This window comes from Macrobrachium nipponense, chromosome 31 (assembly GCF_015104395.2).
Source record: "Macrobrachium nipponense isolate FS-2020 chromosome 31, ASM1510439v2, whole genome shotgun sequence".
NCBI classification, from domain to species: Eukaryota; Metazoa; Arthropoda; class Malacostraca; order Decapoda; family Palaemonidae; genus Macrobrachium; species Macrobrachium nipponense.
Genome location: NC_061093.1, coordinates 7,602,200 through 7,620,847, shown reverse-complemented (window position 1 = coordinate 7,620,847; position 18,648 = coordinate 7,602,200). Strand labels below are relative to the sequence as shown.

Genomic DNA, 18,648 nt, shown 5'->3' with positions numbered 1-18,648 from the left:
GAGGCATTTTCTGGCCACTTCCAAGCGAAGGCCCAAGAATAATTATTAACCTCATATAAGGGCATGACCAGCACGGTCACTCCGTCCCTCCCTCGCAAACATTGTCAAAAGAAAAAAAGAAAGAAAAAAAAAGGAATGAGCCTTTTTAAAAAAATATTGGGGTAACTGGAATACCAATCCACAAGGAGCCGCCGGTCTCTTCCCCGAGCAAAGACAAAAAATAAAGACAATATAAAAAGTAAGTGAGACGAAGAAGCAACCACTGGAACACCTTCATCAGAAGAGATACCAGAATTATTCATCTTTCAAAGACAAATGTTGATGATGAAAAACGACGTGGATAATGAAATATAACATTTCTTAGAATTCATCTTTGACTAACCAGAGTGAATATTCTGATAAAGCAGATGATTAGATGTTTCCTTACTGGTTCTGTTTGTTATACTGACTCTTACATATCCACACTTATATATATACAAACAAACACACCATATATACATACACACACACACAACACACACACATATATATATATATATATATATATATATATATAGTATATATATGTAGAATATATATATATATATATATATATATTATATATATATTATATATATATATATATTATATATAGCCTATGCAGGTATAATCACATACAACCATTCAGGAAACCGCAGACAACCACATTAGAAGGCGGAATGAACATTTATTAGAGACGTTTCGCACATACAATGCGCACTCAGTCCGTTTGAGATATATAAATATATACATATTAACACTAAATAAAAGTAGGGTTCTCATTATAACAAGGAAAAGCTAATGCAAGACTAAAATTAACTTAAAATTTACAGAAATGATTAAAAGTTAATGACAAGTAAAAACAAAGAAGTAAAAAGTACAAATCAAAAACAAATACCAAGGCGCAACCAATCGTTAGTTGAGAAGGAAGGAGGCAGATGACTAAACTTGGGCAAGAAGTTATATATATATATATATATATTTATTATATATATATATTATATATATATATATATATAGATATAATATATATATAATATATATATATGATATATATATATATATATATATAGATACACATGTGTGTATGTGATCTGCCAGGGAAATTATAAGACTGGGGTTTCTTTGCCTGCAGTCAGAGCCTCCTGGTAGGTTTTACAAACGAAATCCAACTGATGGAGTGAGAATGTGGTTAGAGAGCGCCTAAATATTCAACGTAGGCTGCTGAAGTGCAGTGCTCACTGCTTGAACAATAACCAGATAGCCTTACCTATCCTCAAAGCAATTGAGTTCTGGATCTTCTATTATTCCATCCCCACTTGGTTTCTTATCATGCGCATCCTTAAAACAAGTCACCATAGGTGAAAAGTGATTGCTGGATACCGTAATTCAGTCCAACTTTATTCTTCCTTCCAAGAAGAAATATTTCCTGGCGAGCATTTATGTGTATCTCTTTTGCACTAATAGAGCCAATCGTATGAAGGTTTTAGCAGATCATCTGGATCAGTCTATAATCATATTTCTTTGCTTAATTGTATTTTTTATTTTCATTTTTACTTTAAATCTTTGTTTGCACAGATGAGTAATATATTTCTAAGATATTGTAGTTTCTTTGCAAAATGGTCTCTTTTGGTTGGTCAAAATCCAGAGATCTACAAAATTCCTCTCAAAACATTCAACAATTCCTCAGACTCACAGGTCTTACAGACAAGGGTCCGTGCTGGCAAGACTGTGCATAATCTAAAACAACCACTCAGTCAATCAACTAACTTTTAGAAAGATATTGTCAACCTGAGGATAGGCAAATCTTGATGGCTGAAACATCAGCCTCCCTAAGGATATATGATTGGAGAAACATTATTCAGACTAAAAAGATAGTGTGCAAGGCCTTACAAAATTGTTGCAATATGACTGATACCAAAAATACATCAACATAAATATGTTGCCTCTGAGAAAGGCTACTTAAAGAATGCGCACTCAAACAGCCACACACACGTAAGCAAGTACTCACACACACACACACACACACAAACACACACACAAACGCATATATATATATATATATATATATATATATATATATATGTGTGTGTGTGTGTGTGTGTGTGTGTGTGTGTGTGTGTGTGTATAAAAGAGGCCGTGTGATATAGTGCAAGTAATAAACTATGGTAATGCACCATCAAAGTCTTATTAATGAAGAATTAGGTAGAACTGTTACACAAGCTTGCAAGAAACTTTATGCAATCGGTATTTAAAATATTAATGTATTCTCAAGAATATTTATAATCCCGTGCAGTGATTTCATGCTCGAATATAGTAACATTCGTCTAGAACAATATTTGTAAGTAAAACGTTGGAACTCTAGTCGCTCACGCATTCTTTAAGAAACTCCCAAGCTTGAAAATGAAAGCTGAACTCAAGATCCCGGTTGTCAGGTGTGTATTTTAGATAAATAGCTTTTCCATTACGAGGAGCTATCAGTGTTACGTGTTGCTGAAGTTTTGTTAAATTCTTATTGCTGTTCATGAGCCTCAACAGTCCATCTCATGGGAAGAGAGTACATCCGCCAATGACGATGGAAATAACACTTTCACTTTCCTTGTCGTAGGCAACCTTCCGCAGCTCTGACTGCAGCGAGGAGATGGCCATCTAGAACGATGCAGCGTCGACTGTCAACGGCATCAATTTCACCGGGAGAGGTGCCCGCCCCTGGAGCCAACGGAGCTATTGCCGCGTCTGGAGTTTCCTCGTGATTGTCGTTCATTTCTAGTTTTGTATTTACTTAATCGGTTCATCAAGCCGCCTCTCTTTTATTTGGTTGCCAGAGTTTACAGTATTCACGGAAAACAATTTTTGACCAAGTTCTAATGTTTTCTGAGTAGATGTCATAAATTCATCTTTGAATGCACCCCCGCCTTCATATATATTTTTAAGATTACCTGTGTGGTGTGTACTAAATGGATACGATGTTAAACTACTGAAACACGACGATTGCTATGACAACTAACCTATTTACGTTTAAAGAAACCAGACAAGAAATATCGGATGGAAACTAGAACTGAAGAGATACAACGCATCCCATTGTGGGAACTTCTTTACATACAAGATATGTGACACGTGGAATAAACTGCCACCAGAAGTTGTCAACAGCAATAGTGTTGAAGAGTTAAAAAGAAAGGTAGACAAAATCATTAGGAGGAAACTGTGAATGAACAGTAAAACCTGATCCTTGAGATAAGTAAGAAAACGATGTCTCCTCGGATGGACTAACAAGTCTTTGAGACATCCTAATCCTTGTAATTGGTTTATGTTAATATATTCACAAGAAGAGTTAACGTCTTTAACAAACCATTGACTCAACTTTATAATTATTAATAAAAATATTGTATATTTTGAAGTTAGAAACACTTAGTCTGACCTGCTGCAGGTGGCTCCTGCATTCCCCCTTCCAATCCCCCAAATCGTCCTCGACTAGATCGCCCTCCTTCGGGATTTTATGGGCAACCGGGATATGATTAATAACCTTATCTTAAACGATTCATATAAGGATTTGGATTTTTTTATCAGCCATAAAAAAAACTCTTGAAAATTGTGTTTCTGTATCATTTGCTGCCTGTGTTCCTGAATTTTCTGGTAAAAAGGCTAAAGTTTTTTTTTCAATTTGTCATGAATTTTATAGTCTCACGAAAGACTCGAAGACAAGTATCAAAAAGGAATTATTTAATACCTCAGATGGCAACCGCACGGCCTTTCGTAGATAAACTTCGAAAGGGAAAAAATGGGGTGGGGGTGGGTGGTTCCCGGCCATTCATAAAAAAGAAGAAGAATGAGAGCATGAATAAAGTAAAAAAGGAACCATAGCCCAGAAAGCCCGTCTCTGAAACGATGGGGGTCCGTGGGAAACAAGGGAGACGGAAAAATTCCACTGCATATCATTCTGTCGACGTGGGCTATTTGGTGTAAGCATTAAGGTTCATTTTAGCAAAATTATTACCTCTGTCCCTGAAGAAACTACGTAAGGTGTCTAAGTGTACATCCACTGAAGGAGGTGGTTCCATCGTAAACAAGCAGTCTCCATAGACCTTTCCTTGATGCCACGCGGCGTTTGGTACTGTTTTTTTTCTATTTATTTATTTATTTATTTATTTATTTTTTTAGGAGAGATGAAACAAGCAATCGATATCGCTTGAGTGACCATATTCCATTGACAACATTAGCAAGTGAAGCTCGTTTCAGTTATTCATCTTTAAAATCTTTGTCTTATACATCACGTTATATAACTTGATATGAAAGCTGTCCAAAGGGGTACTGGTAAGGCATCTACCGCAGTTTTTTTGTTTTTTTGGAATGATACTTTGGCAACATGAAATTATTTCAGTTATGACTGATTTCGACTGATGCCTTCACGAGGATTCTAAACTGACCAGGAATAGGAATGATCGATCCTTATCAATAGTTTTGGCCAGTTTTATGCGAAACCCGATTTTGAGCTGTTGTCTACGGATAGTTGCTAAAATGCCTTTTTCATTTGAGGGAGACCGACCCCCAGTCTATCATATTGCCTTGTAATTAGTATTGGAAGTGCTACATTCTTTTTCTCTTTATAAATTATGCAGCATAAAGGTTATGTAATTCATGAGTAGTTGTGAAAAAGGTCATCCGTTAGATGCTACTCACCCCAAGGCCCTAACAGGAGTTGAAGCTTTCTTCATCTTCATTTTCCAAGACCTTGCAGGAGCATAACCAAAACACTTAGAAGGTCCATGATATGTGTTTTATACAAAGACACGAAAACAGCTTTTGCCAACATGTTAATAGGGCGGTGAGTGTGTAATAGGATATAAGACACAAGTTTTAGGTTATATTACATCATTTTTGCTTATCTGTATGAAGTTTCAATTATTATACTGAAAAATTTGAAGCCCCTTTAGTTCATTCCGTCATGAAAGTCACCGTCATCGTAATAAGGCGGGAGCCAAAATCAAGATTTACCTAAAGGTGTTTAGCAAGAGCAATCATTTACTTCTGGTTGACAAGGCCGAACATCCTGTTGTTTGAAGTCCTATCAATTATTAACAATTGTTTTACCTTCATATTAACCCGAGGGAGTTCTGCATGGTATTCAACTTTGATCCACATGAAAGGCTGTATGACTGAATGCAGATGCAAAAAAAAAAAAAAAAAATGAAGCATGGTTGCTTCATCACAAAACCAGTCTTTTGTGGAGCAATTTCACAATAGATCGCTTTGTGTAGAATATTGAAAAAAGATATATATCATGTTTTTCAGGTATCTAAATACTTGACCCCTAGAACTGATATAGATCCATTTCTGAATATTTTCGAACGGTGTTTGATGAGAGAGAATAGAATGGATTTTTGTATGAAGAAGTCTATTTTGTCTTTTGCGGGGGAAATAATGATCATTATTTTACAGAGCAGTTATCGACAAATGGAAGATATTTCATTTTCCTAGATTTTTCTTCCAAGGAAAGTTATTTTCCTTAAGGCAACTCTAATGTGTTCTTTGCAATCTTGGTATATTGATATTCGAAATACTATTCCATGATGTCGCTAAATGCTTGAGAGAGAGAGAGAGAGAGAGAGAGAGAGAGAGAGAGAGAGAGAGAGAGAGAGAGAGAGAGAGAGAGAGAGAGAGTACAATTGCAATTTTATGAGAAAGAAATGAAATTGGGACATAACTAATGGAACGAGCAGGAATGCGATGACCTATTTCATTGAAAAAAGACGATTCATAGCCTAAGCATCATTATTTTCAAGGCTTTTTTTTCCCATAAATATCAAGTTATACGATTGCTAAGATTGCCGAATATATTGTTTGGTCAAGTAACATCATGTTGACATCTTCGACGGTAAAAGAAAAAAAAAAGTAAAGATAAGGTTTCGAAAGAGCATATGGGGGAATTATTGACCAGTTACAGGTCGCCATAAGGACGACCTGTAACTGGCTAGAATTAATATAGTCAAGTTCGTTACCGAAATAAAAAAACTTAAAAAAACCCGAGTTACGCCACATCCTTGCCAATAGAAGAAGTCAAGTATAATGAACTGGGTCAAGTTAAACAAGTGTAATTATGCTTATAAACCGTAAAATAACTTTTCGATGGATCGTTGTGAATATTTTCTTTTTCATTGTTAATTTTCTTTCCTACCTTATGAGCTGGAGGTGGTAACCAGAGACTGGGCTTGGGAACACTTCAAACCTACAACTTGCGGGAAATTATCTACATTCATCCATTCTTTTTCCTTCTCTCTTCATCTTCTCCCTTCTATACATCCTTCACTGTTACGTAGGTATTTCATTACACCCTATCGCTTCCACGTATAGGTATTTCTCCCCTTTTAGGGAGATTTGTCACGTCGAAACTGGGTCCAGTTGAGGTATCAAGGTTCAGGATCTCCTCCAGCTGTGCTATCTGGGCATCTTTAGAATGACTGCGAGTCAGCAGATAGGAATCTAACAACCAGGACTGGCTTGGCTTTACGGGCTGCTCTAGGAGCAAGAGCCCGTGCTGGCATAAGGCCAGCTAAATCTAAAACAACAACAACAGGGCTAATTTATGCTTGGAATGTTTAGCACGGGCACAAACTACAGAGGCGATAGGTAACCCAACAATGTCTGCCCAATACTTCCAGATCGGACAGTCCAAGTCTTCCGATTATGAAATGCTGCCATATACGATTAGTCTGTACAAAGCGGGTAAAAGGTGATAATCACCGATGTTAGTCCAGTCAAGAGCGAAGGAAGAATGCTTTCATTTGTTTTTCAAATATTGAAAAGTATTACAGCATTATATGAAGTTCCAAATATTGAAAAGTATTACAGAATTATATGAAGTTTCAAATATTGAAAAGTATTACAGAATTATATTGAAGTTTCAAATATGAAAAGTATTACAGAATTATATGAAGTTTCAAAATATTTGAAAAGTATTACAGAATTATATGAAGGTTTCAAATATAAAAAGTATTACAGATTAATATGAAGTTTCAAATATTGAAAAGTATTACAGAATTATATGAAGTTTCAAATATTGAAAAGTATTACAGAATTATATGAAGTTTCAAATATTGAAAAGTATTACAGAATTATATGAAGTTTCAAATATTGAAAAGTATAACAGGATTATATGAAGTTTCAAATATTGAAAAGTATTACAGAATAATATGAAGTTTCAAATATTTAAAAGTATTACAGAATTATATGAAGTTTCAAATATTTAAAAGAATTACAGAATTATTTGAAGATACAAACTTTCCACACTATTGTTACTATTTTATAGGCGAGTAGGGCAACGTATTTAACAATCCTCTAGGTGTGCTGTCTTCGCCTTGTAACTGGTCAGCAGCAGTAATAATGCCTAGCCCAGGGATTCCCAAATGGGGGGTCGGAATGCTTATTATGTGGGGTCAAAAATAGGTCATGGGATCGGTGGAGGTCGCTGAGGTACCCTCAGGTAATGGGTGTATAAAACATCCAACCAGGGTGTACGAGGTATTCATGTTAAATTGAATATTATACACGCAAAACATGGAGTTAGGAAATAGAGTATAATATAAATATCGTTTTCAATAATATTTATCTTAAGAGTTTAGTAATAAAATAATTCTCCTAAAGATGTTCCCGGCTGCATGTATGAAATTCCTTGTAAAAAGTGTGGTAAGGTATATTCAGGACAAACCGGAAAATAACTTTCACAACGAATCAAACAGCACTAATATTATGTGAGAACTGGACAAATATCGAAAGCATTATTCATCCTATTGACTGGAGTCAAGCAAGAGCTTTAATCCCATGTAATGACAGAGTTAAAAGGAATATCATTGAATCTTGTTTCATCGAGTCAAATAATGGAGGTGTTCTAAATTTAAGTCTTGGTTTATTTAAACTCGATGCCTTCATAATGAAAATGTTGAAGACAAATAGAAGCAAGTTTGTGGACCTTGTATGGCTATGTTTTAGTTTCTCTTATGTTTAAATCTATGTTTAGGTATGTGACCGCGTCATATCCAATAATCCTGGATTATCTCTTTGAATTTTACCCTTTTGACAACTCACCATCTGGTATTCTTGATCCTTTTATTTTCCTGGTAACTTTCTTTCCAACTGTATTTTACTCGTTCCTTGACGATGTCTTGATAAAGACAAAAGCGCTTGGATTTCTGCCTATCATTTTCCTGTGGTATTCGCTTATTTAATGACATCATGTGCATAGGCTATGATTTTTTAAGAAGCACAGACACACACATATATATTATATATGTGTGTGCGTGTGTGTGTGTTAATATGATGAATAATGCATTCGATATTTGTCCAGTTCTCACAGAATATTGGTGCTGTTTCATTCGTTATGAAAGAGATTTTCCGGTTTGTCCGTAATATATTTGATCTCACTTTTTACAAGAAATTTCATAAATGCAGCCGGGATCATCTTTAGGAGAATTTTTTATTACTAAACCTTTAAAATTAATATTACTGAAAACGAGAATATATATATATATATATATATATATATATATATATATATATATATATATATGTATTGAAAAAAACTGGAAAATATTAATGATTTGAGCAGACGGCATGCGAATATGGCCTGAGGCAAGTCGGCCGCAGATGTTGCAAAAGTAGTTCACCAAGGACGTGGTAAAGTAGTGGATCTCTCTTACTGAAGAAATTTCGATGCAAAAAACTTGCAATAAAAAAAGATTCCATCCAAGGCGCTGAAAGTATGCTTGGTTGTACTTAGTATATATATAGCATGAGATGTTCATGTGGATATCATTCTCCTGTGAAGCGTCACACAATGAAGTTCGTAAGTAGAGTGACAGTGAAACATTAACATCGAAGTCGGTCGAAGTGAAATGAGCTTCTATTGGCTAAATAGACCGAAAGCACTATAAAGCAAACTTGACTTCTTGGAAGCCGCAGCCAAAAATATCGGGTTGTGTCATTGTGGTCTAGGTTTTGAAAATGAGCGAAACTGAAGTGCGAGTTGCTTCGAAATTGTCCCCCCAACGCACTGTAGACCATTTCTTCGATTTACTTTTGAATTCATTCGCTGAAACTGTCCTAATGTGCATTTTTCTTGCCAAAGAGAATCCTAAAATACACGCTACTCAGTTGAAAATCTAAATAGACCAAAGTGCATTATACTAATACAGTTCGAAAGGTTATTTCAGGATGCAGTTACTGTTATTCTTGCTTTGACGAGTATCATTATCTTTTTTATTCTTGCATTGATCAGTTGTAAAGTTTTCTTGACTATCATCATATTTGCAGGTCATCCTCTCAGCCTTAGCAGCCGTGGCTTTAGCCGCCCCCCAGTACAACTACGACGCCCCCCGAGGTTCTTTCAGGGGCGGCGACTCCAGCGAGGAGATCGCCATCCTCAAGGACAGCCGCGAGCAGGATGATTCGGGACGATACGTCGTCGACGTCGAAACCGCCAACGGCATCAAGTTCACAGACAGCGGTTCCCCTGGAGCCAACGGGGCTGTTGCCGCTTCTGGAGCCTTCTCGTGAGTTCCTTTTTGGTTGGTAAATCTATTCAGGATATGATAATAACCTCATCTTGCCTTCCTGACTTGTGGGAGGAGAACGAGGTAGAAAAAATAATGCGTAACTAAATTCCAAAAGCAGAACTGCTCATGGGGTGTCATTATGACACGAAACTACAGAGACTTTTAGACTCATCGTGACTAGATTTATATTAGGAATTAGGAAGCGAATGACACAGTTGGAGTCATTTGATATGGCTCCAACTCTTATACTTCACGTAATTACCCAGATTACCGTTAATATAATTTTTTGTCCATTTTTGAAATTAGGTACACTGCTCCTGACGGCACCCCAGTCCGACTGCAGTACGTCGCTGACGAGAACGGCTTCCAGCCCCAGTCCGACCTCCTGCCAGTGGCCCCTGCATTCCCCCACCCAATCCCCCAGTTCGTCCTCGACCAGATCGCCTTCGCTGCTAGCCAGGACTCCCGTGAGAGCAGGGGTCCTTCACGATCTTACGGTGCACCCAGATATGACTAGGAGGGTAGCTGTCCTGCAAGATGAATGAGATGTATGATAATCCTTATTTATAGAAATAAATATGTATCCCTAATTTATTTTTTATAGCCAATGTAGCTCTATGAAAATTTATCAGAATTATTTACTCGCTCATTGAAATAACGTCACATATTCATTCACACCTATTTTAACAGGACAGCGGCCGAATTTCAAATTTTCTGTTCGTAAAAGCAAAAAGGTGACTGATTTGCTTTCAATTTAAACTTTGGGAAGACTCGGCTTTCCAGAATACAAAGCTTGGGTAGACAAAGAGATGCCCCGACATATGAAAGGTTATCCAATCTAGAACCGGTTACTCAAGATCTATGAAATATTGCACCTAATTTTTATTTTTTTATTTATCAAAGATCTCTACAACCGGGGACATTAAGATAAGAATAAACCATTTTTTTGGTTTTTCGTTTTTGTTTACATATAATCGATTTTTCATAGCAGAAAATATATACCTACACCTTTCGAGAACAGTGCAAGTCTTAATGGTTCCATTTCATTATCATCATTATTATTATTATTTTTACATTATTAGTGGTATGTTATGGATAGCTAACAAGTTTTAAGTCCAGAATGTAAAACAAATATAAAAACTAATGAGCGAAAAACACAAATTATACGAAGAGTTTTAGCTTCTATTCGCTCATTTTTAGTGTTCCGTAAAAGAAAGCAATTGATATGGCTATTCATTTGTCTGTCCGTCTGCGCTTTTCTGTCCGCCCTCAGATTTTCAAACCTACCGAGGCTAGAGGACTACAAATCGTTATGTTTATCACCCACCCTCCTATCATGAATCATACCAAAATTGCAGCCCTCTAGCCTCAGCAGTTTTTATTTTATTTAAGGTAAAGCTTAGCCGTGCATCTGCGTCTGGCGGCACCGCTATATGTGCCAACAACACAAGGCACTACCGGGCAGTGGCTGAAAGTTTCATGAGCCGTGACTTGAATTTCATACAGCATTATACGCTGTTCAGAAAACTCGATTGCACCGAAGAAAGTTCAGCGCAGTTATTACTTGTTATTTTTCAGTGATTAACTATCATTAAAAATGTTCTATTAGCTGTTCCCTAATAATAATCAAGTTTCATTGGCAATGCCAGTGTCCCATATCCATGTAAACCCAAGAGTGAGGAACGGTTTCTCTAATGCGCTCCCCTTAAGCTGGTTGTGAGAAATTCGTAAAAAATCCCCGAAGGGAAAAATGTCACTACTCTTATCAAGACATTTTATTTCTTGCATTCGGATTTTCGGCAACAGAAGTTACGACAAAACGTCAAGTGGATTCTCAAATCATAGCCTGGCTCCTGGAATGTTATGGCTCTCAAGATTTCCTCGTTGGACGAGTGGGTTACATGCTCACCTACCGATTCGGTAGTCGCGAGTTCGATTCTACTCTCTGCCAACGTGGAATCAAAGGAATTTATTTCTGGCGCCCTATGTAAATCTCAGTTTAACCAGACCACTGAGCTGGGTGACAGCTCTCCAATGACTGGCCCGAAGGATCAGGCATTTTTACGTGGCTAGGAACCAATTGGTTACCTAGCAACGGGATCTACAACTTATAGTGGGATCTGAACCAAATTATATTGAGAGATGAATTTCTAATCGCCAGAAATAAATTCCTCTGATACCATGTTGGCAGAGCGGAGAATAGAACTGGCGACTACCGACTCGGTAGGTGAGCACGTAACCCACTCGTCCAACGAGGAAATCTTGAGTGCCATAACATTCCGGGAGCCAGGCTATGATTTGAGAATCCACTTGACGTTTTTCCTTTGTGAAGATTAGTTTCCCTTAAAACTTTAAATTCATAAACATACCACATGGACGAAAACACCTGTTTCTGCCCTTCTTCTACGGTACAATGGCGACACCGCTGTTTTTCAAAGGTAAACAGACTTTTAGGTCTATGACTAGTCTTACAAAATACCGTTTTCTGCGGCGCTAAGTTTGTTGGGACTTCGAAGGAAACGAAAGTCGCGTCACTCTTTCCGCAAATTTTATCAGAAAAAGTTGACTAGCGATACCCACAGTCATGAAGATTTTACAGTTAGATAAATTACGTTTAAATTCAAATATTTTCTTAAAATAAGGCCATTAGTTGCTTAACATGGTTACAAGCGTAATGAGAAAATTCCTGGCGTGACGTTGGCGAAAATCGAAACGTTCTTGAGTCTTTTGAGCGTTGGGAGAGGCAATCCTTCTCAAAGACCGTGACCTTCCCTGACCATGAGATTGTCAGTTCGTTGAGTTGGAACGAAACATCAGCTAACGCCTATTAAACTCTGAAGCTTCCTGGTAATGAATCCCTTCAGGATCAGATTACTGATAACATTCTTCTCTTTTCATGAATCGAGTAAGAAGACACTGGATCAAAAAAACGTCTGCTGAAAGAGATTTGAATCTGTAGAAAAACAGTAGTGAAAATCGCACTTGCTCAACAAAAGAGACAACAGTTCGCCTCTGAAAATGCTTCGTTGTGATGTAATAAATCTGTGTATTAGGAGTTGGAATTAACCGGGAGTGACATCATATGCAAAATCTGTAAGTTAGGAACTAGATATAGCCAATGTACATGAACTTTATCTTATTTGTGCACATCTGTTCTAAAGCCTTATTGTTGAAACGAACAATTTCACAGAAGAAACTGTCAATATCAGCGGTTCAAAAGACAATTTTCGTTTATGAATCACATACTCTGTTACAAGCTCTTGTAGATTGAGAGAGAGAGAGAGAGAGAGAGAGAGAGAGAGAGAGAGAGAGAGAGAGAGAGAGAGAGAGAGAGAGAGATAAAAAAACAAAAAAATAAAAAAATAATATATATATATATATATATATATATATTATATATATATATATATATATATATATATATATATATAGACAGATAGATAGATAGATAGATATTTAGATAGATAGATAGATAGATAGATAGAGAGAGAGAGAGAGAGAGAGAGAGCCTGCTCGGTGAAAGAGACGTCTCAATCAAGTTTCCAAATGGTTCATCACCCAGAAACTTACGAAATCAGTTCCCAAGTTAGATCATAAACTCTGTTGGCGACAAGAAGCATTTCCATGATACATCAACTACAGATCAGGTTTGGTGCTTTATTACCAGGATCTCACAGGATGTGGCCAAAGTCGTTTTAAACGACGTTTTCGCGGTCGCTCGGTTGAAGATCTCTCTTAGAAGGCTATCAAGAGAGCAAAAAGTTGCTCTCAATTGCATTAGACGCGGGAATGGACGCACTGCTACAAGGGAACATTCAGATCAAGGATGACAAAACAGTCATATCTTGTCTGACCGGGTATATACTACATCACAGTGAAGCTCGCGACTGAATTTGACGGTGGAGATTTCTGTCACGACTCACCAGATGTTTTGTAAAGTTACTTCATGGACACGGACAGAATGCTCTTGCTGATTATTGATGCTCTCTCACAATAAAAAAAGCTCAATTTTTCGTCAGTTTCTAGAGCTAAATAGAAACTACAGTTCGCTAGATCTACAATAGGTTAATTTTCTCTTTACTTGATTACTTGCAACTGAGTTGCGTAATGTAGTTGCAACGGAATGATTCCCGGAGAACCTAGCACTTAAACCCTATTATTCATCACATTCCCTGCATATTTTCATTGTCGTGTTAATCTGGAAGTAATGTGCAATATTGCACTATATTTTCATAAATATCAAGTAACCATATCACAGACACGGGTGATAAAATAGATAACTGCCTGAAGGCACATTTAAAGATATTCCAATGTTATTCACTTTACAATCTTTCATCTTTGTTAGTAATTAAAAGCTATAGCATTCTTTGTTACTTGTCATTCTATATATGTGTGTGTGTGCATGTGTGTATCTATAATATCTCTATTTCCTCGCACTTTTTAGAACGAGGTCACGTTATCCACCTGACCACTCATCTGGTAAGATAGTTGATGGTAGATTATATAATATATATATATATATATATATATATATATATATATATATATATATATATATATATATAGTATATAGTATATATAGATATATTGTATGTATGAATATAGATACATACATACATACAATATATACTATATATATATATATATAATATATATATTATATATATATATATAAACTATACATATATACATATATATTATGATATACTGTTGAATCGCCATTTCTTTTGTTCTTTCCACTTTTCACTGGTGGGAGGTAGGTTCACGACCTTTTCTTCAATTACAATGCATGACAAATACCACTACTAATAATACTACTATTACTTGTACTACTACATCTGATAATAATATTTATTATTATATTATCATTATTATTATCATAATGATTACTCGAGCAAATCAAAGTTTATATCTTCCTTCTCTCGGACAAAGACATACCACCTGGTAATCATTATGATTTCTATGGATTTTAAATAATACTTCTAGGATTTAAAATGACTCAAAATGTAAGTAACATTTCTCTTTTGCATCTTTTAATTTTGGCTGAAAGGCAGATTTGATATTCACCGTCCGAGGGTAAAACCTTCATGACAGTTGTTCATGTGATTCTATTGTAGGTCATTATGTGTCCTCTCTTAAAAGATTGAAGGCAAAAGTGAATAGATATGACTCTCAAGTTCATTGCTGCTGTCTTTTTATGTTAGCAGTTCTAAGAATTAATAGCTTTGTTCAGTGTGACTTCACTGAAGCAAATATGAGTCAATGAACAAACATTATTGTTTACACAATGGCAATGTAGTCTCAACTCCTCTCTCCTGGATCTTTGGTGACACCCTCGAATTAGGAAAATTAAATTTAGTCTCCTTGAAAACTTAGGAATGTTTAATCTGCGAAGATATAGGTCAACAATCCGTTTTTTTTTTCACTTGTAAAATCATGACCAATCCCAACCGAGGTTAATATCTCTTTTCCAAGTCCACTGGAATGCAAGTCATGTCTGGGCATTAGATCAGTCAGAAATGCTTTCCATCCAGACGCAAGTTCAGGGTTACATTACGGAAACTGGCACAAATACCGATGTTTTGAATTCTGTTTCTGGGCGAAGGGAATCAACATATCTCTGAGCAATTAGGTGACTGAGTTTTCAGTTAGTTAGTTTGTTGCCTGTTTTAGACATAGGAATATAACTTTGTATTTGCAATTCTCCAAGTTTTCTTTAGAAAAGTATAATTTGTTTTTTATAAAAAATGCAAAGTTTAAAGGAAAAAAAAAAAAAAACTGATTTCTTATGGAATTCATCCGAAACCTGATGGTGCATAAACCAATAATGGTGTCAGACCAGACACGAATGCCGAAAGAAAGAAAAACAAATGCCTTTTATTTAAGAGACTTTAATGAGTGGGACTGATGGGTAAAAGGGTTAATGCAAAAACTCTTTGAGATCTGCTCGGAGCATGGACAATGACCTAGATTACAGAGTCATAGCATGCTACTTTCCCCCTTCATATAGCCATTTTCTCACTTCTTCGAATTGTTAAATGACCAGTCATTTCATTTCAGGAGCCTTACATCTCTTCCTGTTAGAATTTCATGATTTCGGCAAGAAAAATGATTAGTGTCGACAACGTTGCCTTAATTTTGATCGGTTCGTTAGGGTTTGTCTGCTTCCTAAAAAGATTTCGCAAAAATTTACAAAAGGGTTTTTACGAAAATTCTACCATTAGCAGACCCCGTGACTAGCAACAGCCGAATATATTTTGGGAGAGATAGAAATGTAGCTTTTGACGTTCCAGTGGAGTTTCAAAGGTCATATGGGAGTGAGGTCAAGGAATTATGATAATGACTTGTATTTGGCTTGCATAATCCACAGAAGAGGCAAATGGGCAGAGTGAGGTCAAGGTCAAATCTTTTGACCTAGCTTTCGCAAGGAAATCGATGTGCGGCAAAGGTCAACCTCAAGATCAAACTGAGGTAAGATTTAAGAGAAAAATGAGTTACGTTCTCGGTATTTGTGTAACTCGATGACACAAATAGTTGCGTGGATTTTTTTACTCGAAAAGTTATGAAATAGCTCGGGATTAGATTTTTTCGGGAGAAGTGTTGGGCCTTGACGGAAGTTTACTGTCACCAATCACTTTCTTAACATATCACTTCTCATTGTATATTAGATATTTACTTTCCATTTACTGTAGTGTTCTAATGTTCCATTTTCAACCACTTTTAGAGATTCCTAGCGATAATAATAGTCATCGCCACAATCTTGTAAATCTATAACTTAGTGGTGATTGATTATGAAGAATTTGCCGAGGTTTGGGTTTAATGGCTACTTCTTTTCGAGCCTGAGAGAATACAGCAAATAAATTGAATAAACTTAGGTGTCCTTATCTTTATCCAGTTCTCATTTGGGAACAAAAGCATGAGACGAAGATTCATTCAAATGATTACTTATGTCCGAGTGATTTTTTCTTAACCATCTAATTACTCAATTTTTATAATTTTCATCATAAGATAAGGCCAGTCTAGTTGGATCTTCAAGGGAAAATTCTGTTGGAAGTTTTTATTTTATATTTTTGTAATCAAGACAAAGACAGTCTAAATAAAATAGTGTTTTTCTATTAACACTTTTTCATTGAGAATATGTTACTTAAATATTAACAAATTCTTTTAAATTTCTCCCACTAGGTTAATGATCCCAGGCAATATTACGCTGGGACGTAAAGCTTTTCAAAGCTGACAAACTTTTGCTTTTAATGTAACCAGAAATGGTCTGATTAAAATGACTTTTAGTGTGGTCGGTAAGAAAGTATTTCCATTAGCTCACTTTTCCTCAGTTTGAACTTACAGGGTAAAGGTTCGGTCTGCGAGTAATTGGGCCTGTAAGACCACTTTTTCCTGTATGGACCACTTTCGCATGTATATACCATTCTTAGGAAAACAATTATATATCATGGTAAAACCATTAATATTCAGTTGCTTTCCAAAGGCATTCACCAGTGGTGACTATTTCTTCTTGTATGAAAATGCACCTGATACAAGATGATTGCTGGGGAATCATATCCTATGGAAAATGCCAAAGGAGTGATAAGTATTCCAAAACTGAAAAAAACAAAAAATAAATTATGTGGACCATGCCGTAGAAAGGTTATTTAAAGTTATCCAGTTTCTAAAATATAAATATATATATATATATATATATATATATATATATATACTATATACATATATATACATACATATATCATATATATATATATATATATATATATATATATATATATATATATATATATATATATATAATATATATATGTCACAGCGTCAATAAACTGAATCATCCGAATATTTTAATATGTACTCCAAACCTTAACGGTCAGTAATATATATATATAATATATATATATATATATATATATATATATATATATATATATATATATATGACTGGTAACAATGTTCTGTAACAACAGAATTCCATCTAATAAAAGGAGCCCATAAAAACACCAAAATATAGAGAAAAAAGTACTATATTTCAGAGACTGCTGTCTCCCTCTTCAGGTATTTTGGTGTTTTTTATGGGCTCCTTTTATTAGTATATATATATATAATATATATATATATATATATATATATATATATATATATATGTATATATATGTATATATTCAACATTATCCAGTTTCTTAAAAAAATTACAGACACAAATATATATATATATATATATATATATATATATATATATGTATATATATATATATATATATATATATATATATATATATATATATATATATATATATATATATTTGTGTCTGTATTTTTTTAAGAAACTGGATAATGTTGAATATATACATATATATATACATATATATATATATATATATATATATATATATATATATATATATATAATATATATTACTGACCGTTAAGGTTTGGAGTACATAAAATATTCGGATGATTCAGTTTATTGACGCGTGTGACATTAAACCCTGGCTCAATACTTAATGCTGGAGAACTTACGTGGCGAAAAGGCTGATAAAATAGAATATTTCAGATACTGATATTTATTTGAAAATTAAGATTGGAAAGCATTTTCAACTTTTTGATATGACTATCTGCAAGAGAACATGATTCTATAAATTCTAATTTAACGAGTCAATCCAGAAGTAATTTCAAAAAAAATGTTTAGCTGCCATTTCACTGATTAGCAAAATTGACATGTCTTTTTCGTGTTGTTCCTTCGCTTAGTTTAATTATGTATATATTATATGTATATATATGTATATATATATATATATATATATATATATATATATATATATATATATATATATATAGGGAAAGGGAGAGAAGAGAGAGAGAGAGAGAGGAGAGAGAGAGAGAGAGAGAGAGAGAGAGCTTGGCCAGTTGTCTTTCAATGCTCCTCTTAAAGGGCAATAATCGTTACTTTGAATGAAGGCAAAAGCAACACGATTTGGAAAGGAATCGTTTCATGGTCGCATTCGTAAACACCTGTCATGCCAAGAAATGCAGGCGAACAAAAAGTTGACTCTTGTCTAATAACCAGTAGCCTTGGTGACGAACT

The 18,648-nt window shown here is 35.2% G+C and overlaps 1 protein-coding gene across 1 annotated transcript; it reads left to right on the top strand.

Moving 5' to 3' along the window:
- The first annotated feature begins 8,821 nt into the window (after positions 1-8,821).
- LOC135206446 (cuticle protein AMP1A-like) lies at positions 8,822-10,153 on the top strand. Its single transcript, XM_064237825.1, has 3 exons — positions 8,822-8,854; positions 9,322-9,560; positions 9,870-10,153. Exons 1-3 carry the CDS (start codon positions 8,846-8,848, stop codon positions 10,078-10,080), a joined length of 459 nt encoding a protein of 152 aa, XP_064093895.1. The 5' UTR covers positions 8,822-8,845; the 3' UTR covers positions 10,081-10,153.
- Positions 10,154-18,648: the final 8,495 nt, after the last annotated feature.

Coding starts and splice junctions, on each gene's coding strand:
- LOC135206446 (XM_064237825.1), top strand. Junction 9,561..9,869: donor GCCGCTTCTGGAGCCTTCTC/GTGAGTTCCTTT, acceptor TTTTGAAATTAG/GTACACTGCTCCTGACGGCA.